This window comes from Seriola dumerili, unplaced genomic scaffold (genome assembly GCF_002260705.1).
Source record: "Seriola dumerili isolate Sdu_G_001 unplaced genomic scaffold, Sdu_1.0 BDQW01000291.1, whole genome shotgun sequence".
NCBI classification, from domain to species: domain Eukaryota; kingdom Metazoa; phylum Chordata; class Actinopteri; order Carangiformes; family Carangidae; genus Seriola; species Seriola dumerili.
The window spans coordinates 3,467,349-3,492,274 of NW_019174546.1; the positions used below are offsets into that span (position 1 = coordinate 3,467,349).

The window sequence follows — 24,926 nt, forward strand, 5'->3', positions numbered from 1 at the left end:
TCAATCACACAGAAGGCTGTGTTTATCACACTGAACAGTTTGATCCTGAGGTTGAAACTCTTTTGGTAAAGTGTTTTGGTCTGTTAACAGATGGTAAACCTCAGTCAAATGGTTTCCACATGAAACAGAACAAGCACCAGAGCATGACCAGCAGCATGACTTTATAAAGTATCACTTGATCCTTACCAGCTGGGAAGAAAGCTAAAAAAATAAAAATAAAAACAAACAGAATGAACATTAAAATAAAAAAAAAAATGTGAATGGAGAATTTCTGATATTCTAACATTCAGTGAATGCTGTTTGCCTGAGAGATGAACATGACAACCGCAGCATGCATAACACGATAGGATTATTTAAACTATGTAGTGTGGTATTTATGTCTAGCTTACAATTGGAGACTGTTTTTGAACCAGTGGATGTTGTAACTGGTTTGCAAAGGAGAACACTGACCTTTTTATCTAAATATGTCCAGACTGCTAATACTGGAATTTGTGTGCACTATTAAATGTTTGAAAGTATGCAACCCTCCCTCTCTGCCCAGTCACACAAATTGATGCTTTCTTTCCAGATTAAATCAGTGTTAAAGGAAAACATATGTAATAACATTTGCAACAATGAAGAGAATTAAGAGATGAACTTTTCAATGTTTCTTCATCAACTCACAAAGAGCCTAGTAAAAATTGTTTTCTGTTGAGCAGCTTGGCAGTCCACTCAGAGAAAAACAGTGAAGTGTACATGTGTGTTTCAGATGTTCTGAGGAAACCAGGAAACAACAAAGCTGTTTCCCATGTGAAAGGAATGAAATCCCACTGGATTCAGATTTGGCACACATTTTGAACAACACCAACAGTGGAAAAAAAGCAATTGTTATCACTTCATTTTCAGGAAATCATGGTCCCCTTGCACAGTTACAGTTAAAACAAGTAAGGCATCATTTAAAATAAATTGCATTTGCAAAGTTGTTTTACAAAAGGGCAAAGGTCAAGTTACCTATTCCCTTTGCAGCTGTTTTGTGTTTCATGTATTTAGTTCAAGTATTAACCTTATTTGCACTTTGTACTGTGTGGGAGTTAAATGTGTCTTGTGAAATCACAGATCCATTACTTCATCTCTAGCTTGTGAGTTATTATGCAAATGGCCTTTTTGATTATGTGGAACGTTTTCTGTTGAATAGGTTAAAAAGTCCAGTTCTAGGCACACTAACCAGCAACTAGTGGCTCTACAGTCAATTGATCCAACAGTTTGTTCTTTACTGAAATATTTCAACATCTGTTGGATGGATTATCATTAAATCTGGTACGGACATTCATGATCTCCCACAGGATGAATTATAATAGCTTTGGTGATCCTGATTTTTCCTCTTGTGCCATCGCCAGTCAAAATTCTTGTTTATGACAAAATACCGGCAAATCTATTATCTCCGTCAGCCTCAGCTGTACTTTGTGCTTAGTGCTTATTAGCAGATGTTAGCGTGCTAACACATTACACTAGAATGGTGAATATGGTATGCTGGAGCATCAGCATTTCAGCATGCTGCTAGCATTTATCTCCTGGCACCCTGTTCACAATATAAACTCAGAGTCTTGTTAGCCCATATACTAGTGGGTGGTGGTCATTGTCGCTTGACAAGACCTTCGGCCGTCGTCTTTATAATACAAGAGATTATAATACGCTCTTTGAGCAGCGCTAGGCTACGTCTTCATACCAGATTGGAGGCTACAGTGAGTCGGTACCGTTAAGTGACGAGACGGGCCGGGGGCTAGCTTGTTAGCGTGCTAACTTCGGTAGAAGAAAAGACGTAATAGACAGAAGAGTTATGGAGACAGCACTTGGCGAGTAAAGGATAGAGGCTTGATGCTGAACTCACAACGTGTCTTCCAGGCTGGTTACGATGTAAATGCTAACATTGGCTATGTAGCAATAGCAAAATTTACAAATAGCTCCTTACTCCAGCGAGCGGCAGTTTCGATCCTCTAGACTAGCTTTCTTTTTTCTTTTTTGTTATTTCATTTAAAGTTTGTGTTAAAGCTCAAAAAGTTTATTGTCATATCAACTACAAAAAAGTACACTCACTACAATATCACTCACTTCACAGAAAGATATATAATTTTATTTGTTGCTACAATAACAAAGAAGTCATGTAAACAAATACATTTTACTCAAACCCATTTTTTTTTAAATAAAATTAGAGGAAGAAAAGACTTAAGAAAACAACCTCCTGTTTTTGATGTAGAGGGAATTCAATTTCAGCCTACTTCCACCGCTGCTGTCTCAACAGCTATCTACACAGAGTAACTGCATCTGCTCTTATACTATGCTAAATAAGTGATACATACAGACATCATTCACTCTGGCATACTAGTTTTAACTCATATAGAAAATGTGTTTGTTTCTTGAGATGCACTGTGGGAGTTAAATGATATGTCCATCCCTCCTTCTTCTGCAGGGTTTTCCCTCCTCCTCTTTCTTCTCTTCTCACCAAACTTCTTGGCCATTTTGGTCATGTGCTGCCTGAAGGAAGACCCCATGAAGGCGTAGAGGATCGGGTTGAGGCAGCAGTGAGTGAGGGCCAGGCTCTCCGTCACCTGAGCAGCCTTATCCAGCACTTTACTCGTCCCACAGTGGGTCACTAAAGCGTAGACCGAGTCCATCATTCGATAGAGCTTCAAGACATTATAAGGCAGCTGTGTGACCACAAACACTCCCACCACTATTAGGAGAACACGCAGGGCTTTCCACTTCTTGCCTCTGCTTTGAACAGGGAGGCCCTTCAGCGCTCGGCCCACACTCCAGTAACAGATCACCATAACCAGGAGAGGAAGCAAGAATCCCAGCAGCACCTCAGCTATCTCCAGTGCAGCTTTACCTCCTCTAGCCATGGATGGAGGGTAGACAGCCAGGCAGATGCTCCTATTAGATGCCCACCTCACTTCTGAGAGTATTAAATCAGGCAGACCAAGCATGAAAGCTGTTGCCCAGACAACTAAACACACCTTCCAACAGTGTCTCCTGCTGAACGCCCTCTGCAGCCAGCCTCTTTGTTCTCTACCTTGCACCCTGGCCAATGCTAAATAACGATCCAGGCTGATGCAGGCCAGCAGCAGCATGCAGCAGGTGAAGTTGACCGTGTAACAGGCTGACATGATCTTACAGATGACCTGACCCAGCTCCCAGCCCCTCGTAGCATCAGCAGCCCAGAAAGGCAGTGTGAAGAGCAGGAGCAGGTCAGCCACAGCCAGGTGGCTCAGGAAAGCATCTGTCATGGTCTTCAGGCGTTTGTGGTAGGCGTACACGGTCACGACCAAGGCATTTCCTGCCAGTCCCACCACCAGACACACCGTGTACATGATGGGGAGGAAGAGGGCAGCAAAGGAACGGATGTCAGCCTTCTCACACAGGGCAGGGTAGTCATCATAGCTGAAGTTGAAGCTGATGTTTTCATGGTCATAGTAGTCGTCGTCCTCCAAGACATCCATGCTAATCTGATAAAGCAGTGAGGAAGAGCATCTTGGATTACTTATCTGTGGCCTTTAAACATTATCAGCTCTGCTTGTGCAACAATGTACATACCTAGAGTTACCATGGTTGTAGGTAAGTACATGTACTTAATTACTTTACTTAAAGTCACAGTGAAATGTAGCACGTTACGGAGCTCCACACCTCTTACAATGATATTACTAGCACTGGCTAATGATCGGCCGGTGTTATAGAGAGGAGGTATGCACTGTACTGAGTGGCCCTCTAGTTGTGCCTTATTAAGATTGGTGTCAACCTCCCCTGTCGACATCTGGCCATATTGTTCTGACCTGAACTCTTCCTTTCTGTTGTAGTGCTCATTCTGCCTCTGTACTAAAGAGCGGCTTGTATAAATTACCAAATTCCCCTAGAGATTCCCTGATGGGATTTCTCCTCTGCATAAATGAATACGCCTAAGATAAGTTGAAGAGCTGTGGAATATCTGTGAGACCTTGTCATATACATCACTGATTGTTAAAGAAATTTAGAGGATAAACACAGTGGTGGAAAGAAACTAGGTACATTTGCTCAAGGACTTTATTTAGGAACACTTGAAGTATTTCACTTTAGTTCCACCTTATGCCCATTTACACTACATTGCAGAGGTGTGGTGTTCTTTTTTTCCTCTACATTTTCCTTTACATTTACATTTTGACAGCTATAAATTACATTGAGTCCTCTTGAGTGCTCTCCTTTTTCCTGTTTCTGGGAAATACACTTTTTTTTTTCATTTTTTATTCCAGTGCTTGAGAAATACCACAGTTCCCTTCTTCTGACGGATATTGTTCAAATCTTATACCTAAAAATACAATGATAAAAGTTCTACATTGAAAATTTCACATGCAAAAGTACTATTAGTAAAATGTATCTAAAACATAGTGCCCATAATTCAGAAAAATGTCCAAGAATTGCAATATTGAATTATTATTAATGATACTAATAATAATGATTGGGGTTGAGTTAATTTACCTATTTCATACACTGTTCGGTAGTTTAATCTATTACAAGCATATTATTTCATAAACTCACCATGGATTTTGTGTGTAAAATCCTAATCTACAAAGTAACTAGTAACTATAGCTGTTAAATGAAGGTAGTGGAGTAAAAAAGTACAATATTTACTTATTTATTATAGTGAAATAGAAGCATAAAGTAGCACGAAATGGAAACAGTCAAGTAAAGTAGAAGTGCATTGAAAGCGGACTTCAGTAGAACTACAGTACAGTTACAGTTACAGTAGCTCCATGACTATGCAATGAAGTGAATTATATGAATTAAAGAAGCAATCAGAGGCAGCATATGTTGAATTACTGTAAGCAGATATTTGTAGAGGTGGTGGAGCAGATCAACAAAAACGCAGTTCACAACGGAGCTGAAACCAAAACACATGGTTAAAACAGAGATATGTAGCGTTACAGAGGAGTGTGGGCGATCTGCATGTTTTGTTTGATAGGCCTAGATACTCACGGCGTTTCATTCAATTATCTGTCCCGTCTATTTACCCGATGTACAGTGAGCTCCACTCAGTTTGTGTTTGCTCTGCGCTGTAGAGGATTCGTTTGATTTCACTCTCGCGCAGCATAAGTGGGCGTGAATTTACGTAAGAACCCGGCTTCATCCGCGCTCTGCGCTTGATGTGAAGATGCAATGATCACAGCGAAGGAAAAAATTAGTCATTTCAAAGAACGAAAAAAATGCAAGGGAGCCCATTACAATGGCAACACTGATTACAGCTTAACAGCTGCAACATCAGTGATGCTTGCATTAATGCATCAAAAATATATTCAATTATAAAACACATATCCTAATATTATTCCAAATGAGCCATACTTTTAAATTATATTTTGGTGTTAATACTTTTATGCTTTTGACTTTTACTTGTAGCAGAGCTGCACTGTGGTATTGTTAGCTTTACTAAAGGGAAAGATCTTTCTGCACCACTGATGAAATCCACTGCACTGAGCGAGTTCATTCTGCCTGTGAAGTTTTATTTTTTAGTTGGAAATCTGAATTTTTTTTCTGTATTACAAACAACAAAATGGCCTCACACTCCCATCTCACATAAAGCCACGATTTATCCCTCTATAAACACATTTAAAACACAGCATAAATAAACCAATTCTGACAGTGAAAACATTCTGGTCAAATAGTCACTACCACACAAGTTGTGTTTTCCTATTATTTATTTGCATTTAAATATACTGGGAATACTAGATCAGGATAAATCAGATTCAATCCAATTTAAAATTAAAAATCACAAATACTGTGCATCTTCAAGTTTACGTTGTAATTCACACTATGTTGCAGGGTTACTAGCAACATTATTTGGCTGTGAACACACCCAATTATCAAATCAGAAACCAGTCTTACCGTTAGTCACAGCTTTGATTCTCTGGCGTCAGTTCAGTTGCAAATCCAGCTGAGTCTTGTAGCTCCACACTCTTTAAACACACTTTGAGGAAGGATGACTCAGACCGAGAGAGAAGTCAAGTGACAGGAGACAGAAACCAAGTAGGAATTAAATCATCTATTCAAGGTATTTATTGAGGAAACAATTTTTTTTGTTTTATGAACATGCATGAACTTGTTTAAACTGAGACAGAAGCATGTGTTTTAACAGCATAGCAACACCAGAGATACAACACAAACAATAAGGCATTGCACCTTACATGAAATACTTGAAAGTAAAGAAATCACTAACTTTTTAGTCTAGTTTTAGAAAATGAAAGCATTGAGAGATGTTTAGCTTAGCAGTGAAGGAAAAAGGGCAGAAATATCCAAAATGGCAAATTGCATCTTAGATATTAAGTATCAAGTCATTGCTCAGTATTAAAGGACACAATTCTGCAACTAAAAACATACATAAGGTGTATTAACTGTATTTTATCTTGCATGCACATCCACAGTATTCATAACTACCCCTCCACTTAAACCACAAGGACTGTGTCAAATTAACTTTCAGTTTTAATCCATTAATATTTGACAGAGGAACTTTCTTTCTTTGAAAGAAATAATATCTCCCCCTTATGTCCTCTGTTCACTCAGAGGCCGAGCAATCGAGCTGCAGTCACAGAACGATTTACAGCAGAAACAAACACTGGATTCCTTTTGTTCTCAGAATGAAACAGTTGGCTACAGAAATTTTTATCTGTACTTTGGAAAATCACATACAAATGTAGAGGAAAAACCACAGGCCATACATCACTTTTAAGTAGTTTGTATCCACAGGCCAGCTGCTGAGGTGGTCTGTGAATGTTAACTATCACTGAAAGAATGTAAATGTGCTTAACAAAGATTCTTTACATGCAGTCTATGTGTGGGTGTTGGTTACATCCAGTTCTTGCATATTAGTGACAGCAAAGCTTTATAAATTGGTGTAAAAATTAATTCAGGGTTGCCGTGGCTGGATTAACCTGTAAGGAGGGAAAAATGAGCTGGAATGCCCCCAGTAAAACCCTGTCACACCAGGAGGTGGCATTAAATCCCTCCCTACAATAGAGACAGCACTTAGAGGATATAGTAAATTCAGACCTTCACAACCATCCTCCCAACCACGGTCCAATGCAGTTTGCAGGCCCCCAACCCCCAGTGCTGGTTAACTGGTCTTGAGAGAGAGGAACAGGGCACATGGACAAACTCAACTTTGAGCCACCAGTTATTTGATGTAATTAAATGTGATTCTCAACTTCATGGTCTGGACCATAGACTGTATATAAGGTCTGGACAGGATTTAGATGCTTGTTAACCTCAGCGTCAACGGAATACTGATGTTTTCAACAAGCAGCAGCGCTTCAGAGGTGTTGTTGCAAATTATCACCGACATAGAACTCTGTCTCCAAGAAAGTACATTTATATACAGTTTGACTAAACCACAACAGTTGCAGTGGACACCTATTAAAATAGCTTGCACTTTGCCAGGTTTAGGACATCAGTACTTTAATGTCAGAGCATATAATGCTTTTCATCATGCTCTGTCTTTTGTTAAACCTAATGACTCGCCGAATACTCCATGACTCAAGGTGAGGCCGCACCTCTACGAGGTGCAACACTCTCATTATTCCAGTTGTGAGTCTTATCATGAAGTTTGAATGGAACCTGGCTAACCTGGTTATCCATACATGCTTCTTCCCCAGTGGTGTTACCCAGCAGAATGATATTATTATTATTGTTATATTATTATGATGATATGACAGAAAGATCACTGCAGGTGTTTAGTGCTGAGTGAGAAGTGGTATTTTTATTTTAAGAATATAATTATGCATTGCACAGTAGAGTTGGACTATTAAAAATACAGATGGCAATGGAAAATTTTTTTTGGTGCCAACCCCAGCTGGTGGTGCCAGTGGCGCCAGTTGTCATTTGTAACGTGGTTTCCTCCCACAGTCCAGATATAAAGGTTAGATAAACTGGTGACCCTAAATTGGCCTGTAGCTCTGGACTGTTTGCAGGATGGATCGATGAACCTTTTATTTAAGATACAGATGAAGTTTTTTGATTGGCAAAACTTTTTTATTTGATGCTTAAAAACAGATGTAAAGCATGTACTGTAAATACAATATTAGCATTTAAACAGTGGGAGCATAACTGCACTCAGACACACAGAAAGAAAATGGTTACAAGGTATGAGTTACAATTTTTTATATGATATTAATAACAAGAAAATTGTTGAAGATTGATTGTTGATGCAACATATACTGTATGTCATATTACATTTTGGACATTGGCACCTTACGCAACACAAGAGTAAGTCATCTTGTATTGGCAATACTAAATATAGCCATTTGGTACATAGGTTTTTTGCATAGTATAGCTTATATAGAGACAAATTAACCTTTTGTTTATAATGCAATTGTCATGCAATGATTTTTTTTCCAGAAAACTCTCTCTTAAAATCTTTCATAATAAACTGAGTAACTTGCTTGAAGAGAATATGTAATTAGCACATGTCTTCATGCCTGTCGTCAGTTCTCTGGTCTTACTTCGTCTTTTCTTCCTTTGATCACTGAAAGAAAAAAAAGAAAAAAGTGATTGAGAAGGAGAGTAGGAAGAAAAACATTGTAATGTACAGTATCAATCAATCAATCAATCAATCAATCAATCAATCAATTGAAAATGAAATGAAATAGCTACAGGTTTCTTCTGAAATCCAGCTGCTTGAATGCATTTGCAAGTGTTTCCATTGTGTTTCCATTTTGTTTACTTACACAATAGTTCACAATCGTGATCTCTTTGTATCTTGGGATCATGGTAACATAATAACAGATTGGCTTCCTGGTCGAGGTCTGTGTGAAACAAAAACAAATCCTACTGATTCTTTTCATTATGCTTATATACTATTGGTCGTTTTGCAAGCCCGGTGGGTTGCTGTATTTGTGTTCACGTGAGAGATTAGGTCTTACAGGAGAGGATGCGTTTGTGGTCTTGGTCTTCCTTCACGCGGTAATGACTGTAATATACAAAAAGAGACTCAGAAGCAGCTGCTAAATTCCTCACATGCGCAAATAAACATGAATTGATTGATAAAATGAATGTGATATGCACAAAACAAGCCACTGCATTTCAGCTACTGATCATCCTTTTCGCTGACGGGCAAAATAAATCTTGTGATTGTGATGATCTTTAGTTACAGATTTTTTTTTTTAATTCACTTATTTTACTGTGAATGAAGTAAACTCAAAGTCAAGCAGATTTGTTCTTACAGAGCGGAGACCTCCACATCGTCGTGGTTTCCACTTACAGCCTCGTCTATTAGTGCTCATTTTTGTGTAGTGTGCGCTTCCTTTGTCTGCCTGCGACAAAATGAGGATAAATGATGCAATATTTAAAGAAAACCATCGTCTTGTATTACATGCATTTTCATCGTGTGTGTGATCCCAAAATCAAAATCCAAATAGAGCAAAATTGTCTCAGTAAAAACATCCATGCAGTCAGTGACCAGCAGTGGATCATCTTACCCGATCAAGAGGCGGTTGATGTTGATCATCTTTCACTGGAGCCGCTGCATCAGTAGAAGTGAGGGCTGTGATGAGCAGGAAAACCTGCAGAGACAACACAACCTCCAACAAAATTTTGTCCATGGCTGATGAGCTGAAGAGTTTGACACAGCTGTGAAACACACAGAGCTTTATATACTCACTGCCAAACCACTGCTTCCATGTGGACAAAGATAAGAAAAAGTACACAGATGCAAAACCACCATTTAAAATTGGTTTATTTAATCTAAGTCTAGTTTAATCACAACATTAACTCTCTGTATATGTGACTGGTATCTCTGCTTCCTTCCCTTGTAGACTCTCCTTGAGCATCTTCTTATCACAGCAGTAGAAATAGCTCAGCTGCTTTACAGACAAACATTTGATAACCTTTGTGCTTGAGGTTACTGTACATAAACTTGATTAAACTATAAAAAAAAAATCCTGGTTAATGAATATTATATTGAACTATAAAAATCCTAGAGAAGTCCTTTATAGTCAGTACACATTTCAGTTTTACCTCCTCTGCTTTCATTTTCAGATTAAAATATGCAGACATGTACAATATTTTCTAACCCAGCTGCACGCTCATGAAATAGACTAATGCTTTCACATCTGGAATCAGTATCTACCAGTAATAGACTGTGGTTTTACTGACAGGCAGCATGTTTAGTCAGCATTACCAGAATAAATAAGGATTTTAAATGTTTGCTTTTATTCTTATTATGAAAAAAAAAGCGTTCTTCACATCATCTTTGATATATTCGACTTTATGTAAAATGCTACGCTATAAAGATGATGCTCTCCTTGTGCATTTTTACTACAAACACTTTATTTGGTTTAAAACAAGAAAATGAAGTGAACAATTGCTGCGAAGAATCAGCAGCACTTGGGAGTAAAAAATATATTAATCGTAGAAGACGTTTGTAAGGATTTTAATAGCAACTGTTTGAATGAACATATTTACTGAAGAGATTTTAACCAAACTACAAATGACACTACATGTCTTTAGCAACGTGTTTTCAGTGGATGTTGGTTTTCTTCTTCAATTCTTCTGTCCTGATTATTTCATTTTTCATAAGCTACAGTAGCACAAATATGTGGAGGACTATGGGAGATGTCAGTGCAAAACAGACATAGTAAAAGCCTCAACACTGAATTTTGACATAAAGGGAATTCATGAAACAATCAAACAACAAAATCCAACAAAGTAGAAAATACATGCCAAAATTTCTCTCTGATAACTGGAAGAAAAACTCAATATACGTATGTTGTATTTCATGTCTATAGTCATGAGCTAAAACTGGTACCTCATAAGGAGGAGCAATGACCTTCAATGTAGATGTTGGAAGCTACAGCAAACACAGTATATAAAGACTTCTTTCACAATGCAATGATAGATTATTGTCACCAAAATAGCAAAGCAACAGATAAGCTGTTATAATAAACAGAGCAACATCCTTGAAGAGAAGATGTGTTACTACAGGTTTTCATGTCCGTCTTCACTCCTTTGCTCTGGCGTCTTAAATTTTCTTCTGCTCACCGACAGAAAGAAAGAGAAAAGTCAGTGAGGTGGAGAGCAGGAATAAATATTTCAATATGAATGTGATGGATCAAACATGTTTCTGTGGAAGTCAATCAATCAATATGGTTGTTGAAAATGAATCAAAGCAGCTGTCAGCTTCTTCTGAACTGCTGCTGCTTGAGTGCACAGGTGGGGGTTTCTTTATGTTTACTTTTTGTTCTCCTACACAATAGTTCACAACAGATGTGATCACAGTCTGTGTTAAAATTCATCCTCAAAATATGAAGCACATTTACACGATTTCTTTGTTTGTCCAAAGCCAACAATGGAGGGTTTATAGTTAGAATGTGTAAAGAGAGAAAAAGAGCAGTCCATCTGAGATCTGCTGCTGAACTGAGGCATTAGTTGGTTCATCTGTTTTTTTTTGCAGCACTCACTCATTCGTCCACTTCCAGCACCACTGATATTACACATCTGTCCTGCTTGTTTGTTTGTTTGTTTTTTTACAATACAGTATATTGTTATAAATTAGCTTTTACATTCAGATTACCTTTATGTTTCCCGACGCTTGCGCATTGGTGTCTGTGAAAGAAGAAACACAAGTAATCATCAATTAATGTCAGTGTGTGATCAACACAAAACAACCTCACTGACTGGTATCAGCCTTTTCAGTGAGGAGCATCTTTAGCGACTGTTTTTCAAGATGTAGATTCACGTATTTTACTCTAAATGAAAAGTTCTCAAAAGTCAAGTAAATGTGTTCTTACCATCCCACATCCACCTGCTCGGTCACTACAGAGGCGGGGCTCATTTTGTCTTTCTGTTTGAGTTTTGTCTTTTCTCCTTTCTCTGGTGAGCATAATGGTTTCCTCAACCTAGACAAAAAATCAGGATAAATATTCATTTAATAACGTGTCATTTTACATTATTTTGCACAGAAACCACCTTCCTCTACTCTTCTAAAGTCAACCTGTATTCAACTCAATGCAGTGACTCCAAACCAGTGTTGGACCTTAAATACACATTTGAGTTCATTTGAGAATTTCCATTCTCTGCTTCTTGGTACTTGTACTCCTCTACATCCACAGGGAACTATTGTACTTTTTATTGAGAGCTTAAGTAACTAGTTACTTTAGTTACTCGTTACTTGTCAGGTCAAAATTAGACATTAAAATCACTTCTGATCAGCTTATGGACTGCAACACATTGTTAAATATTAAAGCAGTGATTTCCAAGCTTCTTGGCCTTTGACCTCTAACAAAACATCAGTGTCTAGTTGTGCTGTCATGTCTCAGATGTAACTTGTTGGCAGTTACACCAAAGAGACATTTCCTCTTTCAACTGCTCAGATTGTTTCATTTAGTCAATTGTTTTGAGGCCCAGAGAGGTCTTGTGACTCTTTGGAGGGACTCAAGCCCTAGGTTGGTAACCACTCGACTAAACTGCCGAACTGTTTCTGGAGAAGTTCAAACGAGCTCCACCTCAGGCAGCTACAGCTACTGAGCATCAAAAACAATGAAATTTGAAGATGAGTCACAGGATGATTTAGATATGATTTTCAGGATGTAGCTTTTGGGGGGATTTGTTGTGACTGCAAGAAAGAAGAAAAATACACCCAAATTAAGTCAAGTTTACCGGGAAGGCATATTGTCCTGGCTTGGCGGAATCTGTAACTCTTTTCTCTGAAGTTCGTTTTTCCACAGAGACCTAAGAAATAACAAAATACATCATTTTACACAGAAAACTACCTTTGTCATCTCTTTGTATAGAAATGACTGCAAATCCACCTAAACAGTCCTAAAAGAAAACACCAAGTAAGTCAAGGATCTTCAGAAAAGCTCCATACAGACTGTGGATCTTCTTACCAGATCAGGAGACTGTTGTTTATCATTGTATGTCAGCATCTTCTACAAGATGCAAGTCATTCTCAGCAACAGCCTCGCTGATAATAAGTGCTGATAAAAAGTGTCAACCTCACTGACTGGTATCAGCCTTTTCAGTGAGGAGCATCTTTAGCAACTTTTTTTCAAGATGTAGATTCACGTATTTAACTCTAAATGAAAAGTTCTCAAAAGTCAAGTAAATGTTTTCTTACCTTTTCCATGGGTCCACATCCGCCTTGTAGTTTACTACAGAGGCGGGGCTCATTTTTTTCTTCTGTTTGAGTTTTGTCTTCTCTCCTTTCTCTGGTGAGCATAATGGTTCCCTCAACCTAGACAAAAAATCAGGATAAACATTCATTTAATAACGTGTCATTTTACATTATTTTGCACAGAAACCACCTTCCTCTACTCTTCTAAAGTCAACCTGTATTCAACTCAATGCAGTGACTCCAAACCAGTGTTGGACCTTAAATACACATTTGAGTTTATTTGAGAATTTCCATTCTCTGCTTCTTGGTACTTGTACTCCTCTACATCCACAGGGAACTATTGTACTTTTTATTGAGAGCTTAAGTAACTAGTTACTTTAGTTACTCGTTACTTGTCAGGTCAAAATTAGACATTAAAATCACTTCTGATCAGCTTATGGACTGCAACACATTGTTAAATATTAAAGCAGTGATTTCCAAGCTTCTTGGCCTTTGACCTCTAACAAAACATCAGTGTCTAGTTGTGCTGTCATGTCTCAGATGTAACTTGTTGGCAGTTACACCAAAGAGACATTTCCTCTTTCAACTGCTCAGATTGTTTCATTTAGTCAATTGTTTTGAGGCCCAGAGAGGTCTTGTGACTCTTTGGAGGGACTCAAGCCCTAGGTTGGTAACCACTCGACTAAACTGCCGAACTGTTTCTGGAGAAGTTCAAACGAGCTCCACCTCAGGCAGCTACAGCTACTGAGCATCAAAAACAATGAAATTTGAAGATGAGTCACAGGATGATTTAGATATGATTTTCAGGATGTAGCTTTTGGGGGGATTTGTTGTGACTGCAAGAAAGAAGAAAAATACACCCAAATTAAGTCAAGTTTACCGGGAAGGCATATTCTCCTGGCTCGGTGGAATCTGTATCTCTGTTCTCTGAAGTTCGTTTTTCCACAGAGACCTAAGAAATAACAAAATACATCATTTTACACAGAAAACTACCTTTGTCATCTCTTTGTATAGAAATGACTGCAAATCCACCTAAACAGTCCTAAAAGAAAACACCAAGTAAGTCAAGGATCTTCAGAAAAGCTCCATACAGACTGTGGATCTTCTTACCAGATCAGGAGACTGTTGTTTATCATTGTATGTCAGCATCTTCTACAAGATGCAAGTCATTCTCAGCAACAGCCTCGCTGATAATAAGTGCTGATAAAAAGTGTCAACCTCACTGACTGGTATCAGCCTTTTCAGTGAGGAGCATCTTTAGCAACTGTTTTTCAAGATGTAGATTCACGTATTTAACTCTAAATGAAAAGTTCTCAAAAGTCAAGTAAATGTTTTCTTACCTTTTCCATGGGTCCACATCCGCCTTGTAGTTTACTACAGAGGCGGGGCTCATTTTTTTTTTCTGTTTGAGTTTTGTCTTCTCTCCTTTCTCTGGTGAGCATAATGGTTCCCTCAACCTAGACAAAAAATCAGGATAAACATTCATTTAATAACGTGTCATTTTACATTATTTTGCACAGAAACCACCTTCCTCTACTCTTCTAAAGTCAACCTGTATTCAACTCAATGCAGTGACTCCAAACCAGTGTTGGACCTTAAATACACATTTGAGTTTATTTGAGAATTTCCATTCTCTGCTTCTTGGTACTTGTACTCCTCTACATCCACAGGGAACTATTGTACTTTTTATTGAGAGCTTAAGTAACTAGTTACTTTAGTTACTCGTTACTTTTCAGGTCAAAATTAGACATTAAAATCACTTCTGATCAGCTTATGGACTGCAACACATTGTTAAATATTAAAGCAGTGATTTCCAAGCTTCTTGGCCTTTGACCTCTAACAAAACATCAGTGTCTAGTTGTGCTGTCATGTCTCAGATGTAACTTGTTGGCAGTTACACCAAAGAGACATTTCCTCTTTCAACTGCTCAGATTGTTTCATTTAGTCAATTGTTTTGAGGCCCAGAGAGGTCTTGTGACTCTTTGGAGGGACTCAAGCCCTAGGTTGGTAACCACTCGACTAAACTGCCAAACTGTTTCTAGAGAAGTTCAAATGAGCTCCACCTCAGGCAGCTACACCAGTAAAATGTTGTGTACACACTGACGTATCAGGATCAATAATGTTATTTATTATTTTAAGTGCATTTTTACTGGTAATAGCTTTATACTTCCATACTTTAAGCAGGATTTTAACATCAGGAATTTTAGTTTAAATAGAGTATTTTTATTTTTACCTAGTGGTACTTTTACTTAAGTGGAGGATGTAAATGCTTCTTCTACCATTGCTTCAAACTGCCAAGACGCACAGAACAATATCAACACACGGCAGAGCCCCCCCCCCTTCAACAACATGTTTGACACTCACACAAAAGAAAACAAATGGAATCAAAGATCTTACAATATTAGAGAACTTCCTTCATGGATCTTCTTACCGGATCAAGAGACTGTTGTTGTTGATCATCTGTCACCAGAGCCGCTGCATCAGTAGAAGTGAAGACTGTGATGAGCAGGAAAACCTGCAGAGACAACACGACCACAAGTAAGCTTTTGTCCATGGCTGATGAGCTGAAGAGTTTGATACAGCTGTGAAACACACAGCGTTTTATACACTCACTGCCAAACATCTGCTTCCACGTGGACAAAGAGGAGGGAACTTAGAGGGTGTATGGTGCTGTACACTAATCAATACACACACACACACACACACAAACACACACACACAATTTTAATGTTTTAAGGGGTGATTAACCTAAAATGTTAGGAACCAGTGCTCTATAAGAGATGTGGATGTGAGTATGCCCGCCCTGTATTAGACTGTGTGTGATATTGTGTGCTGGAAGTCTTGAGTCACCTGCAAACCTGCACAAAATCATTAGTTTCAAAGATGGATGGATGAAGTTTTGTCATGGAAACTCTAAAGATTTCCAAAAGAAAAGTTGTCTCTGAATATTTATTGCATTCTTTACAAATGCATGTTGGTCAGTCTATTCACACAGAGGTAAGACATGAGACTCACGGTCTGCACAAACAGAAGACAAATCAGCTGAGGCAGGTGGCAGACTGGTTTGAACTATTTAAGCAGTATTTATAAGCAGTTACTCAAACGCATCATCTTCCAGTGACCTGGCCTTGGCTAACAGATAGTCGTTTCTTGTAAATAACAGCGTAGAGAGAGAAATCCTCCCATCAGGTGCACATCATCCTTCTCTCCGATGAGCAGTGTCAGCAACAATTAGATATAATATAGGCGAGGTCACAAAGTGTATTTAGAGACAAGACGGTAACACAGGATTATTATGAAATGTGAATTTCCACTGGAGCGTTTATTGAAAACACTAATGACTTTAACAGTAACACTTGTTTTCAACATTTAGACAAGAGAAAAAGAACAACAATTTAAAATAAAATAGCAGTCTTAAACTTGCTGTAGGGCGTTCATGAAAAAATAGCTATCACAATACTCTCTGACAGCAAAGTAGCATAACTACCTCTAACTTTATATCTGATAACTGGCAGAAATATTGAATATATGTTGTATTTCATGGCTAGCTGCTACTTTTTTACCTCTACTGAAATTAGCAGTATTGATTAATGTAGATGCTGGAAATTACAGCATATTAGCACAATGTATAGATACTTCGCACAGACAATGCAAAGTTCATGCTGGGATAGATCATTATTGTCAACAAAAGATACAAGCTGTTATAATAAACAGAGCAACATCCTTGAAGAGAAGATGTGTTACTGCAGGTTTTCATGTCCGTCTTCACTCCTTTGCTCTGGCGTCTTAAATTTTCTTCTGCTCACCGACAGAAAGAAAGAGAGAAAAGTCAGTGAGGTGGAGAGCAGGAATAAATATTTCAATATGAATGTGATGGATCAAACATGTTTCTGTGGAAGTCAATCAATCAATATGGTTGTTGAAAATGAATCAAAGCAGCTGTCAGCTTCTTCTGAACTGCTGCTGCTTGAGTGCACAGGTGGGGGTTTCTTTGTTTGTCCAAAGCCAACAATGGAGGGTTTATAGTTAGAATGTGTAAAGAGAGAAAAAGAGCAGTCCATCTGAGATCTGCTGCTGAACTGAGGCATTAGTTGGTTCATCTGTTTTTTTTTGCAGCACTCACTCATTCGTCCACTTCCAGCACCACTGATATTACACATCTGTCCTGCTTGTTTGTTTGTTTGTTTTTTTACAATACAGTATATTGTTATAAATTAGCTTTTACATTCAGATTACCTTTATGAGCTCCAATTCAGGCTTTTTGGGGGGTTCAACCTGTGAAAGAAGAAACACAAGTAATCATCAATTAATGTCAGTGTGTGATCAACACAAAACAACCTCACTGACTGGTATCAGCCTTTTCAGTGAGGAGAATCTTTAGTGACTGTTTTTCAAGATGTAGATTCACATATTTTACTCTAAATGAAAAGTTCTCAAAAGTCAAGTAAATATGTTCTTACCTTTCCCAAGATTGAACATCCGCCTATTTTCCAACTACAGAGGGGGAATCTTTGGTATTTTGGTTGAGGTTTTTCTTGTTTATTTTGCTTAGTGAGCATAAGGATTTCCTCAACCTGGACAAAAAATCAGGATAAAGATTAATTTAATTATGCGTTGTTTCACATTATTTTGCACAGAAACCACCTTACTCTACTCTTCTCACTTCAAACTCAATGCAGTGACTCCAAACCAGTGGTGGACCTTAAATACACATTCGAGTTTGTTTCTAGAGAAGTTCAAACTAGCTCCACCTCAGCCAGCTACACCAGTAAGATGACGAGAAAACACTGAAGTATCAGTATTAATAATGTTGTTCATTACCTTTAATTGATTATAGCTTTAAACTTTTGATTAAGGAATTAAAATTAAATCACTAATATCCAGCACCACAGATATTACAAACCTGTCCTGCTTATTTGTTTTTTTTTACAATGCAAAACATTTATTGTAAATTTCCTTTAGTATTCAGATTACCTTTGTGTTCTCCATGTTTTGTTTAATCGGTGGTTCAGTGGGAGGCTTCAACAAAACAAACAATAATTAATTGATATTAGTGTGAGATCAACACAAAACACTTCACTGATCAGCCTTTTCAATGATGAGCATCTTTAGCAACTGTTTCTCAAGATATAGATTCACATATTTTACTGTGAATGAAAAAAAAAAATTGAAAGTAAATTTGTTCTTACCCGTCTAAAGCCTGAACATGCACCTGGTTTCAAACCACAATGCCATGCACTTCTAGGATATTTCCTCTTGGGCATTCTTATCTCCTTTACCTATGAGAAAATCAGCATAAATATGCATTATATTATGAATTATTTTGCACAGAAACTACCTTAGTCTACTGTTCTAATTTCTACTTGTATTCAAATTCACTTGTGTTAGTCTGTGCAGTGACTCCAAACCAGTGGTGGAATGTAAACAAGTAGTGCACGCAAGAACAATTTTGAGGTATTTGCATTTTCTGCTATTTAATATTTGTACTCCACTACATTCCACATGGAGATATTGTACTATTTAGTCTTTGAATCAAAGATCTTACAATATTAGAGAAGCTCCTGCATGAATCATCTTACCAGATCAAGAGGCGGTTGCTGTTGATCATCTTTCACTGGAGCTGCTGCATCAGTAGAAGTGAAGTCTGTGATGAGCAGGAAAACCTGCAGAGACAACACGACCACAAGTAAGCTTTTGTCCATGGCTGATGAGCTGAAGAGTTTGATACAGCTGTGAAACACACAGCGCTTTATATACTCACTGCCAACCAACCCCTTTCATGTGAACAAAGAGGAAGGACTTAAGAGGGTGCATGGTGATGCAAAACGGTTTTTTCCATGATTCAAAACAGACATTATGTTTGACTGAAATGTTTGTGGCAATACCTGTTTTGACACCCCCAGTAAACATACTGCATGCCAGCGGATAATGAAAGTGTATTGATTCCTTATGGGAACATATTCCACACCCTGAATATGACTGAAGTAGTAATATTTCTTGTTTTCAGAAGCCATAACAGGAACACTAATGTGCATTTAAAGGCACTGGCTAGCATGACACAGAGCAGAAGTTGAATAAAGCTGAATTAAAGTAAAATATCCCTTAGTTGTAAGATGAATCCACTCAGGGGCACCATGGCCCTGGCAATTCTTGGCACCAGAAACTGCCTTGTTTACTGATGATCAGTGGTGGATATACTCAGATCTTTTCCTTTAGTAAATCTTCCATATCAACAAATACTAAAATACTCCATTGCAAGTAAAATTTCTGCAACATTGTCCATTTTCAACCATGTAGTATATTTCATTTGCTTATCATATGTTGTATTATGTAAAATCTTAATATGATATGAAAAGTAACTGGCAACTACAGCTGTACAATAGTATTTCCCACTGAAGTTTAGTGTAGAAAAGTGGCAAACACTCAAGTCAAGTACAAGCACCACAAACTAAAGTAAACCTCATGGTATTATTTCCTCACTACAACATTTTGGTTGCATACTTTTGAATTAAACTCTATGAGAAGTCCAACATTGAATGACTTTGAAAAAAACTCCTCTTCACAAAATTATCTTGTTAGGAATTTTACAGAGTGTGTACTGTGTAGTCAGGCAATAGAAACCAGTTTTTCCTCCTCAGCTCATTACAAAATACGGGAAAGTACAGAATTTGCCAACCTACACTGTAAATCAGTTCAAGCTGGTTCAGCTTAAAAACATACTGTAGGTTCCCCACATGCCATGAGAACATGAGTTAACTGAACAGAGGGTGAATAAATAGGTCAAAGTTGTTGAAAATGTAAAACCAGCTGAAATGCACTTGAGAAAATAAGTTCAATAATTGCAGTGGAATCATAATCTGGTGAGTCACAGATTTGTTGGCCGTTAAAAAATGTTCTAAGTTTGATGAGTCACTTCTTCATGTGACCAGTCCAGAGAACTCCTGTTTATAAGTTCTGAAGTGGTCTGAGAAAAAAACTACAACCTAGAGCTGAATGAAGTTGAAATGAATTAAACTTGTGTATTTTTGTTAAGTTATTGAGAACTAGAGAACTATTGAGAATTAGTTAAATTCACTTATGTCCTGCATGATGTTTTACAGTGCGGCAGAACACTGTCCGTAAAGAACAGCGAGAGAAACACTTTCCCATCCGTAGCCCTGGTTATACTGGGCAGCTCCCAGTGTGAATATGTGAAACTGTGTCGCTGCTGGAAAAGCATTAACGCAATTAGTCAGCTTTACCTATAGTGTATAAATATTTAGATTGAGATGTTGGTTATCATTGATTTAAAAAAACACAACTGTTTTTTGATTTTGTCAAAAGTAAAATGCTATCAATAATCTAGGCTTAGTGGGATTCTTCACTTTTCACTTCAAACACTTTATTTTGTTTGCAACAAATTATACAAAATGGTTACACAAAGTTGACTGACTCCAACTTGTGGTAACATTGTGCAGTAGGCTACTTGAGATATGATATAACATGCTGAGTGTTTTCACCAAAGAACATATAGGCCAGAACATCCTGATCTCCCACCACATCTAGATCCTAGTCCTTGTCTGTTGTTTTCTCAGTACTCACCAGCTCCTCCCATCATCTACACACATACACACACACACTCACACACACACACACACACACACACACACACACACACACACACATACACACTTAAAAAATCTTTATCTCTGTGTTGCAGTCTGACAGAAACATGTACTTACATATAACAATGTGCACAGTGCAATAATGGAAGCTTGTGGATATTTATTTCTTTATTTCTTTCCAAAGCAAACAAAGTGAACTATTGATGTTAAAAAAATTAAAGTGACTCCATCTTGTGGTCACATTATGCAGCACTTGGACTAATAGATAATGCCATTATTTTTCATGGCAAAACCAGACATTTGTGCGCATCATCACTGTATCTCTGAAGACCAAAAAAATTTGATTTAACCAACAGATATCAAACTGCTTTAATAACTAACAATGAGCAATGGAGCAGAAGCAATCAATACAGTTTCAATAAATGAATTACTACTTTAAGTTCAATATAATGCAGATTAATGTAGTGAACATGCAAGAAAACACACATTCTTAAATCCACATAAACACAAAAAGCTATATTAAACAGCCAAATTGTCACTCAACATGGAATACACCCAAACACTTCACCATTAACATAAATAATTAGTGCACATTCATGAGCACTATAATACAAATGTACTTCCCCTCCTCAACACAGTGGCAGTTTATTTAACTTCTGTAACTTCAGTGAACAAATGCTGTTGACTCTTTATTTTCGCACATTCACTATTTTCTGTGAAAGATATCTGCTCTTGATATTTAATGAAAAATGAGCAGTGGTGTGTTCAGGTCATCTAGTTACTTTTTAGAGCCTTTAGACTGTCGCATTATTAAGTTTTTGTCACTGAAAATCACAGTGTAACTTTAAAAATAAAATATGCAGCATTTTTTTTTTTTTTTTGCAGATGCAGATATATGAGGAAAGAGAAGTGCAGCACTCTGGTCCTCCAGTCAAGTAAGCCAAGAAAATACTGGTCCTAGAGACAGAGAGAGAGAAATGAGCAATCATTAACTGACAAAACTCATCTATAAGTCTGACTTATCATTTTAAACTCAATACACAAGAAAAAAGACACAGCTGCCTAAAAATGTACATACAATCCCCTTTCTCAGAGTTCATGTTAAATATAGTTTTATTTTTGTGAAATGTCGACATGAGCACATTCAACTGGTTCTCCCAGTTTGTCTCCACATTATATATCTAAAGTTATATTACTATGAATAAAACATGTTCAGTGTATTAACCAAAGAACAGATGGCTCCAGGGAGATTTTATCCATCTTTACCACAATGAGCATCAAAAACAATGAAATTTGAAGATGAGTCACAGGATGATTTAGATAGGATTTTCAGGATGTAGCTTTTGGGGGGATTTGTTGTGACTGCAAGAAAGAAGAAAAATACACCCAAATTAAGTCAAGTTTACCATATTGTCCTGGCTTGGCGGAATCTGTAACTCTTTTCTCTGAAGTTCGTTTTTCCACAGAGACCTAAAAAATAACAAAATACATCATTTTACACAGAAAACTACCTTTGTCATCTCTTTGTATAGAAATGACTGCAAATCCACCTAAACAGTCCTAAAAGAAAACACCAAGTAAGTCAAGGATCTTCAGAAAAGCTCCATACAGACTGTGGATCTTCTTACCAGATCAGGAGACTGTTGTTTATCATTGTATGTCAGCATCTTCTACAAGATTCAAGTCATTCTCAGCAACAGCCTCGCTGATAATAAGTGCTGATAATAAGTGCTGATAAAAAGTGTCAACCTCACTGACTGGTATCAGCCTTTAAAGTCAGGAGCATCTTTAGCAACTTTTTTTCAAGATGTAGATTCACGTATTTTACTCTAAATGAAAAGTTCTCAAAAGTCAAGTAAATGTTTTCTTAAATTTTCCATGGGTCCACATGCACCTGGTAGTTTACTACAGAGGCTGGGAGTTGTTTGTTGGACCTTAAATACACATTTGAGTTTATTTGAGAATTTCCATTCTCTGCTTCTTGGTACTTGTACTCCTCTACATCCACAGGGAACTATTGTACTTTTTATTGAGAGCTTAAGTAACTAGTTACTTTAGTTACTCGTTACTTGTCAGGTCAAAATTAGACATTAAAATCACTTCTGATCAGCTTATGGACTGCAACACATTGTTAAATATTAAAGCAGTGATTTCCAAGCTTCTTGGCCTTTGACCTCTAACAAAACATCAGTGTCTAGTTGTGCTGTCATGTCTCAGATGTAACTTGTTGGCAGTTACACCAAAGAGACATTTCCTCTTTCAACTGCTCAGATTGTTTCATTTAGTCAATTGTTTTGAGGCCCAGAGAGGTCTTGTGACTCTTTGGAGGGACTCAAGCCCTAGGTTGGTAACCACTCGACTAAACTGCCGAACTGTTTCTGGAGAAGTTCAAACGAGCTCCACCTCAGGCAGCTACAGCTACTGAGCATCAAAAACAATGAAATTTGAAGATGAGTCACAGGATGATTTAGATATGATTTTCAGGATGTAGCTTTTGGGGGGATTTGTTGTGACTGCAAGAAAGAAGAAAAATACACCCAAATTAAGTCAAGTTTACCGGGAAGGCATATTCTCCTGGCTCGGTGGAATCTGTATCTCTGTTCTCTGAAGTTCGTTTTTCCACAGAGACCTAAGAAATAACAAAATACATCATTTTACACAGAAAACTACCTTTGTCATCTCTTTGTATAGAAATGACTGCAAATCCACCTAAACAGTCCTAAAAGAAAACACCAAGTAAGTCAAGGATCTTCAGAAAAGCTCCATACAGACTGTGGATCTTCTTACCAGATCAGGAGACTGTTGTTTATCATTGTATGTCAGCATCTTCTACAAGATGCAAGTCATTCTCAGCAACAGCCTCGCTGATAATAAGTGCTGATAAAAAGTGCCAGGCTAAAGTGCCAAGCTAAAGGAGTGTGTCTCGCACACCCATTCTATTGTGCAATTTTTTTTGTGGCTGACATAAAGGAGAAACCATCACAAAGGTGTGTAGGGCAGTCCTGAGAGTTGATTATTTGACATCAAATCCAAGCACAACAATTATTCACACTAAACAACTGATACCGTAAAGCAGCCAATGAGCAAAAATACTTAAAAACACCCGAACATGTGGGATTGCATTTAAATATCACGCCCAATTCAGAAAGATTTTGTGTGTCATGTAGCGCTGTTTGGGTTAGGGGGTTAGTGGTTAATGGTTAGCAGACAAATTATATTTTGTGAAATGACACACTAAAAGCAAAACATGTGTACTGATAACACACAAAATGTATTATTCATTTATTATTCATACATCATTTGGTGAGACCAGGCTCCAAGATCTGATCACTCATGGCACAGGTGTTATTGACAGGGAATAGATTGCTGATGACAGGAAATTTAAACAATGTTACGAAAATACACTCAAAATAAGTAAAGTTTACCGGGCCATATTGTCCTGGTAGGGGGCAGAGTCTGCAGCAATAATATCTCTTTCGCCTTGTCCGTTTTTCCACATTAACCTAAGAAATAACAAAATACATCATTTTACACAGAAAACTACCTTTGTCATCTCTTTGTATAGAAATGACTGCAAATCCACCTAAACAGTCCTAAAAGAAAACACCAAGTAAGTCAAGGATCTTCAGAAAAGCTCCATACAGACTGTAGATCTTCTTACCAGATCAGGAGACTGTTGTTTATCATTGTATGTCAGCATCTTCTACAAGATGCAAGTCATTCTCAGCAACAGCCTCGCTGATAATAAGTGCTGATAAAAAGTGTCAACCTCACTGACTGGTATCAGCCTTTTCAGTGAGGAGCATCTTTAGCGACTGTTTTTCAAGATGTAGATTCATGTATTTAACTCTAAATGAAAAGTTCTCAAAAGTCAAGTAAATGTTTTTCTTTACCTTTTCCATGGTGTACATCCACCTGAGTTTTTACTACAGTCGACATCAGCTTTTTTTTTTTTTTTTGAGTTTTGTCTTCTCTCCTTTCTCTGGTGAGCATTAATGGTTCCCTCAACCTAAAGCAAAAAATCAGGATAAACATTCATTTAATAACGTGTCATTTTTACATTATTTTGCACAGAAACCACCTTCCTCTACTCTTCTAAAGTCAACCTGTATTCAACTCAATGCAGTGACTCTCAAACCATGTGTTGGACCTTAAAATACACATTTGAGTTTATTTTGAGAATTTCCATTCTCTGCTTCTTGGTACTTGTACTCCTC

General features: G+C 37.6%; 2 protein-coding genes and 3 long non-coding RNA genes across 6 annotated transcripts in view; all 5 read right to left on the reverse strand.

The window, feature by feature from the left end:
• Nucleotides 1–2,094: 2,094 nt before the first annotated feature.
• LOC111231130 (atypical chemokine receptor 4-like) lies at nucleotides 2,095–5,975 on the reverse strand. Of its 2 annotated transcripts, none has more exons than XM_022758136.1 (2): nucleotides 5,887–5,975; nucleotides 2,095–3,482 (listed from the first exon to the last, which is right to left on the reverse strand). In XM_022758136.1, the coding sequence occupies exon 2, from the start codon at nucleotides 3,474–3,476 to the stop codon at nucleotides 2,370–2,372; it is 1,107 nt and encodes a 368-aa protein (XP_022613857.1). In that variant the 5' UTR covers nucleotides 3,477–3,482; nucleotides 5,887–5,975; the 3' UTR covers nucleotides 2,095–2,369. The 2 variants fall into 2 exon arrangements, with proteins under 2 accessions (XP_022613857.1, XP_022613856.1); XM_022758135.1 differs by lacking the exon at nucleotides 5,887–5,975 and adding an exon at nucleotides 4,984–5,085.
• A 2,028-nt stretch (nucleotides 5,976–8,003) lies between these two features.
• On the reverse strand, nucleotides 8,004–9,617 carry LOC111231172. The gene is made up of 5 exons (XR_002665475.1): nucleotides 9,471–9,617; nucleotides 9,216–9,305; nucleotides 8,916–8,962; nucleotides 8,721–8,798; nucleotides 8,004–8,518 (listed from the first exon to the last, which is right to left on the reverse strand). It is a non-coding gene; the product is annotated as an uncharacterized LOC111231172 (long non-coding RNA).
• Nucleotides 9,618–10,407: 790 nt separating this feature from the next.
• On the reverse strand, nucleotides 10,408–11,596 carry LOC111230998. Its single transcript, XR_002665471.1, has 2 exons — nucleotides 11,564–11,596; nucleotides 10,408–11,023 (listed from the first exon to the last, which is right to left on the reverse strand). It is a non-coding gene; the product is annotated as an uncharacterized LOC111230998 (long non-coding RNA).
• A 180-nt stretch (nucleotides 11,597–11,776) lies between these two features.
• Nucleotides 11,777–24,607, reverse strand: LOC111231208. The gene is made up of 8 exons (XM_022758247.1): nucleotides 24,603–24,607; nucleotides 24,135–24,212; nucleotides 23,267–23,338; nucleotides 14,446–14,562; nucleotides 13,986–14,057; nucleotides 13,109–13,225; nucleotides 12,649–12,720; nucleotides 11,777–11,888 (listed from the first exon to the last, which is right to left on the reverse strand). Exons 2-8 carry the CDS (start codon nucleotides 24,206–24,208, stop codon nucleotides 11,777–11,779), a joined length of 636 nt encoding a protein of 211 aa, XP_022613968.1. The 5' UTR covers nucleotides 24,209–24,212; nucleotides 24,603–24,607.
• Nucleotides 24,608–24,652: 45 nt separating this feature from the next.
• Nucleotides 24,653–24,926, reverse strand: part of LOC111230997 — a 3,519-nt gene continuing 3,245 nt past the window's right edge. The window contains exon 3 of the long non-coding RNA XR_002665470.1: nucleotides 24,653–24,718. This is a non-coding gene — a long non-coding RNA (uncharacterized LOC111230997). The remainder of the gene's footprint in view (nucleotides 24,719–24,926) is intronic.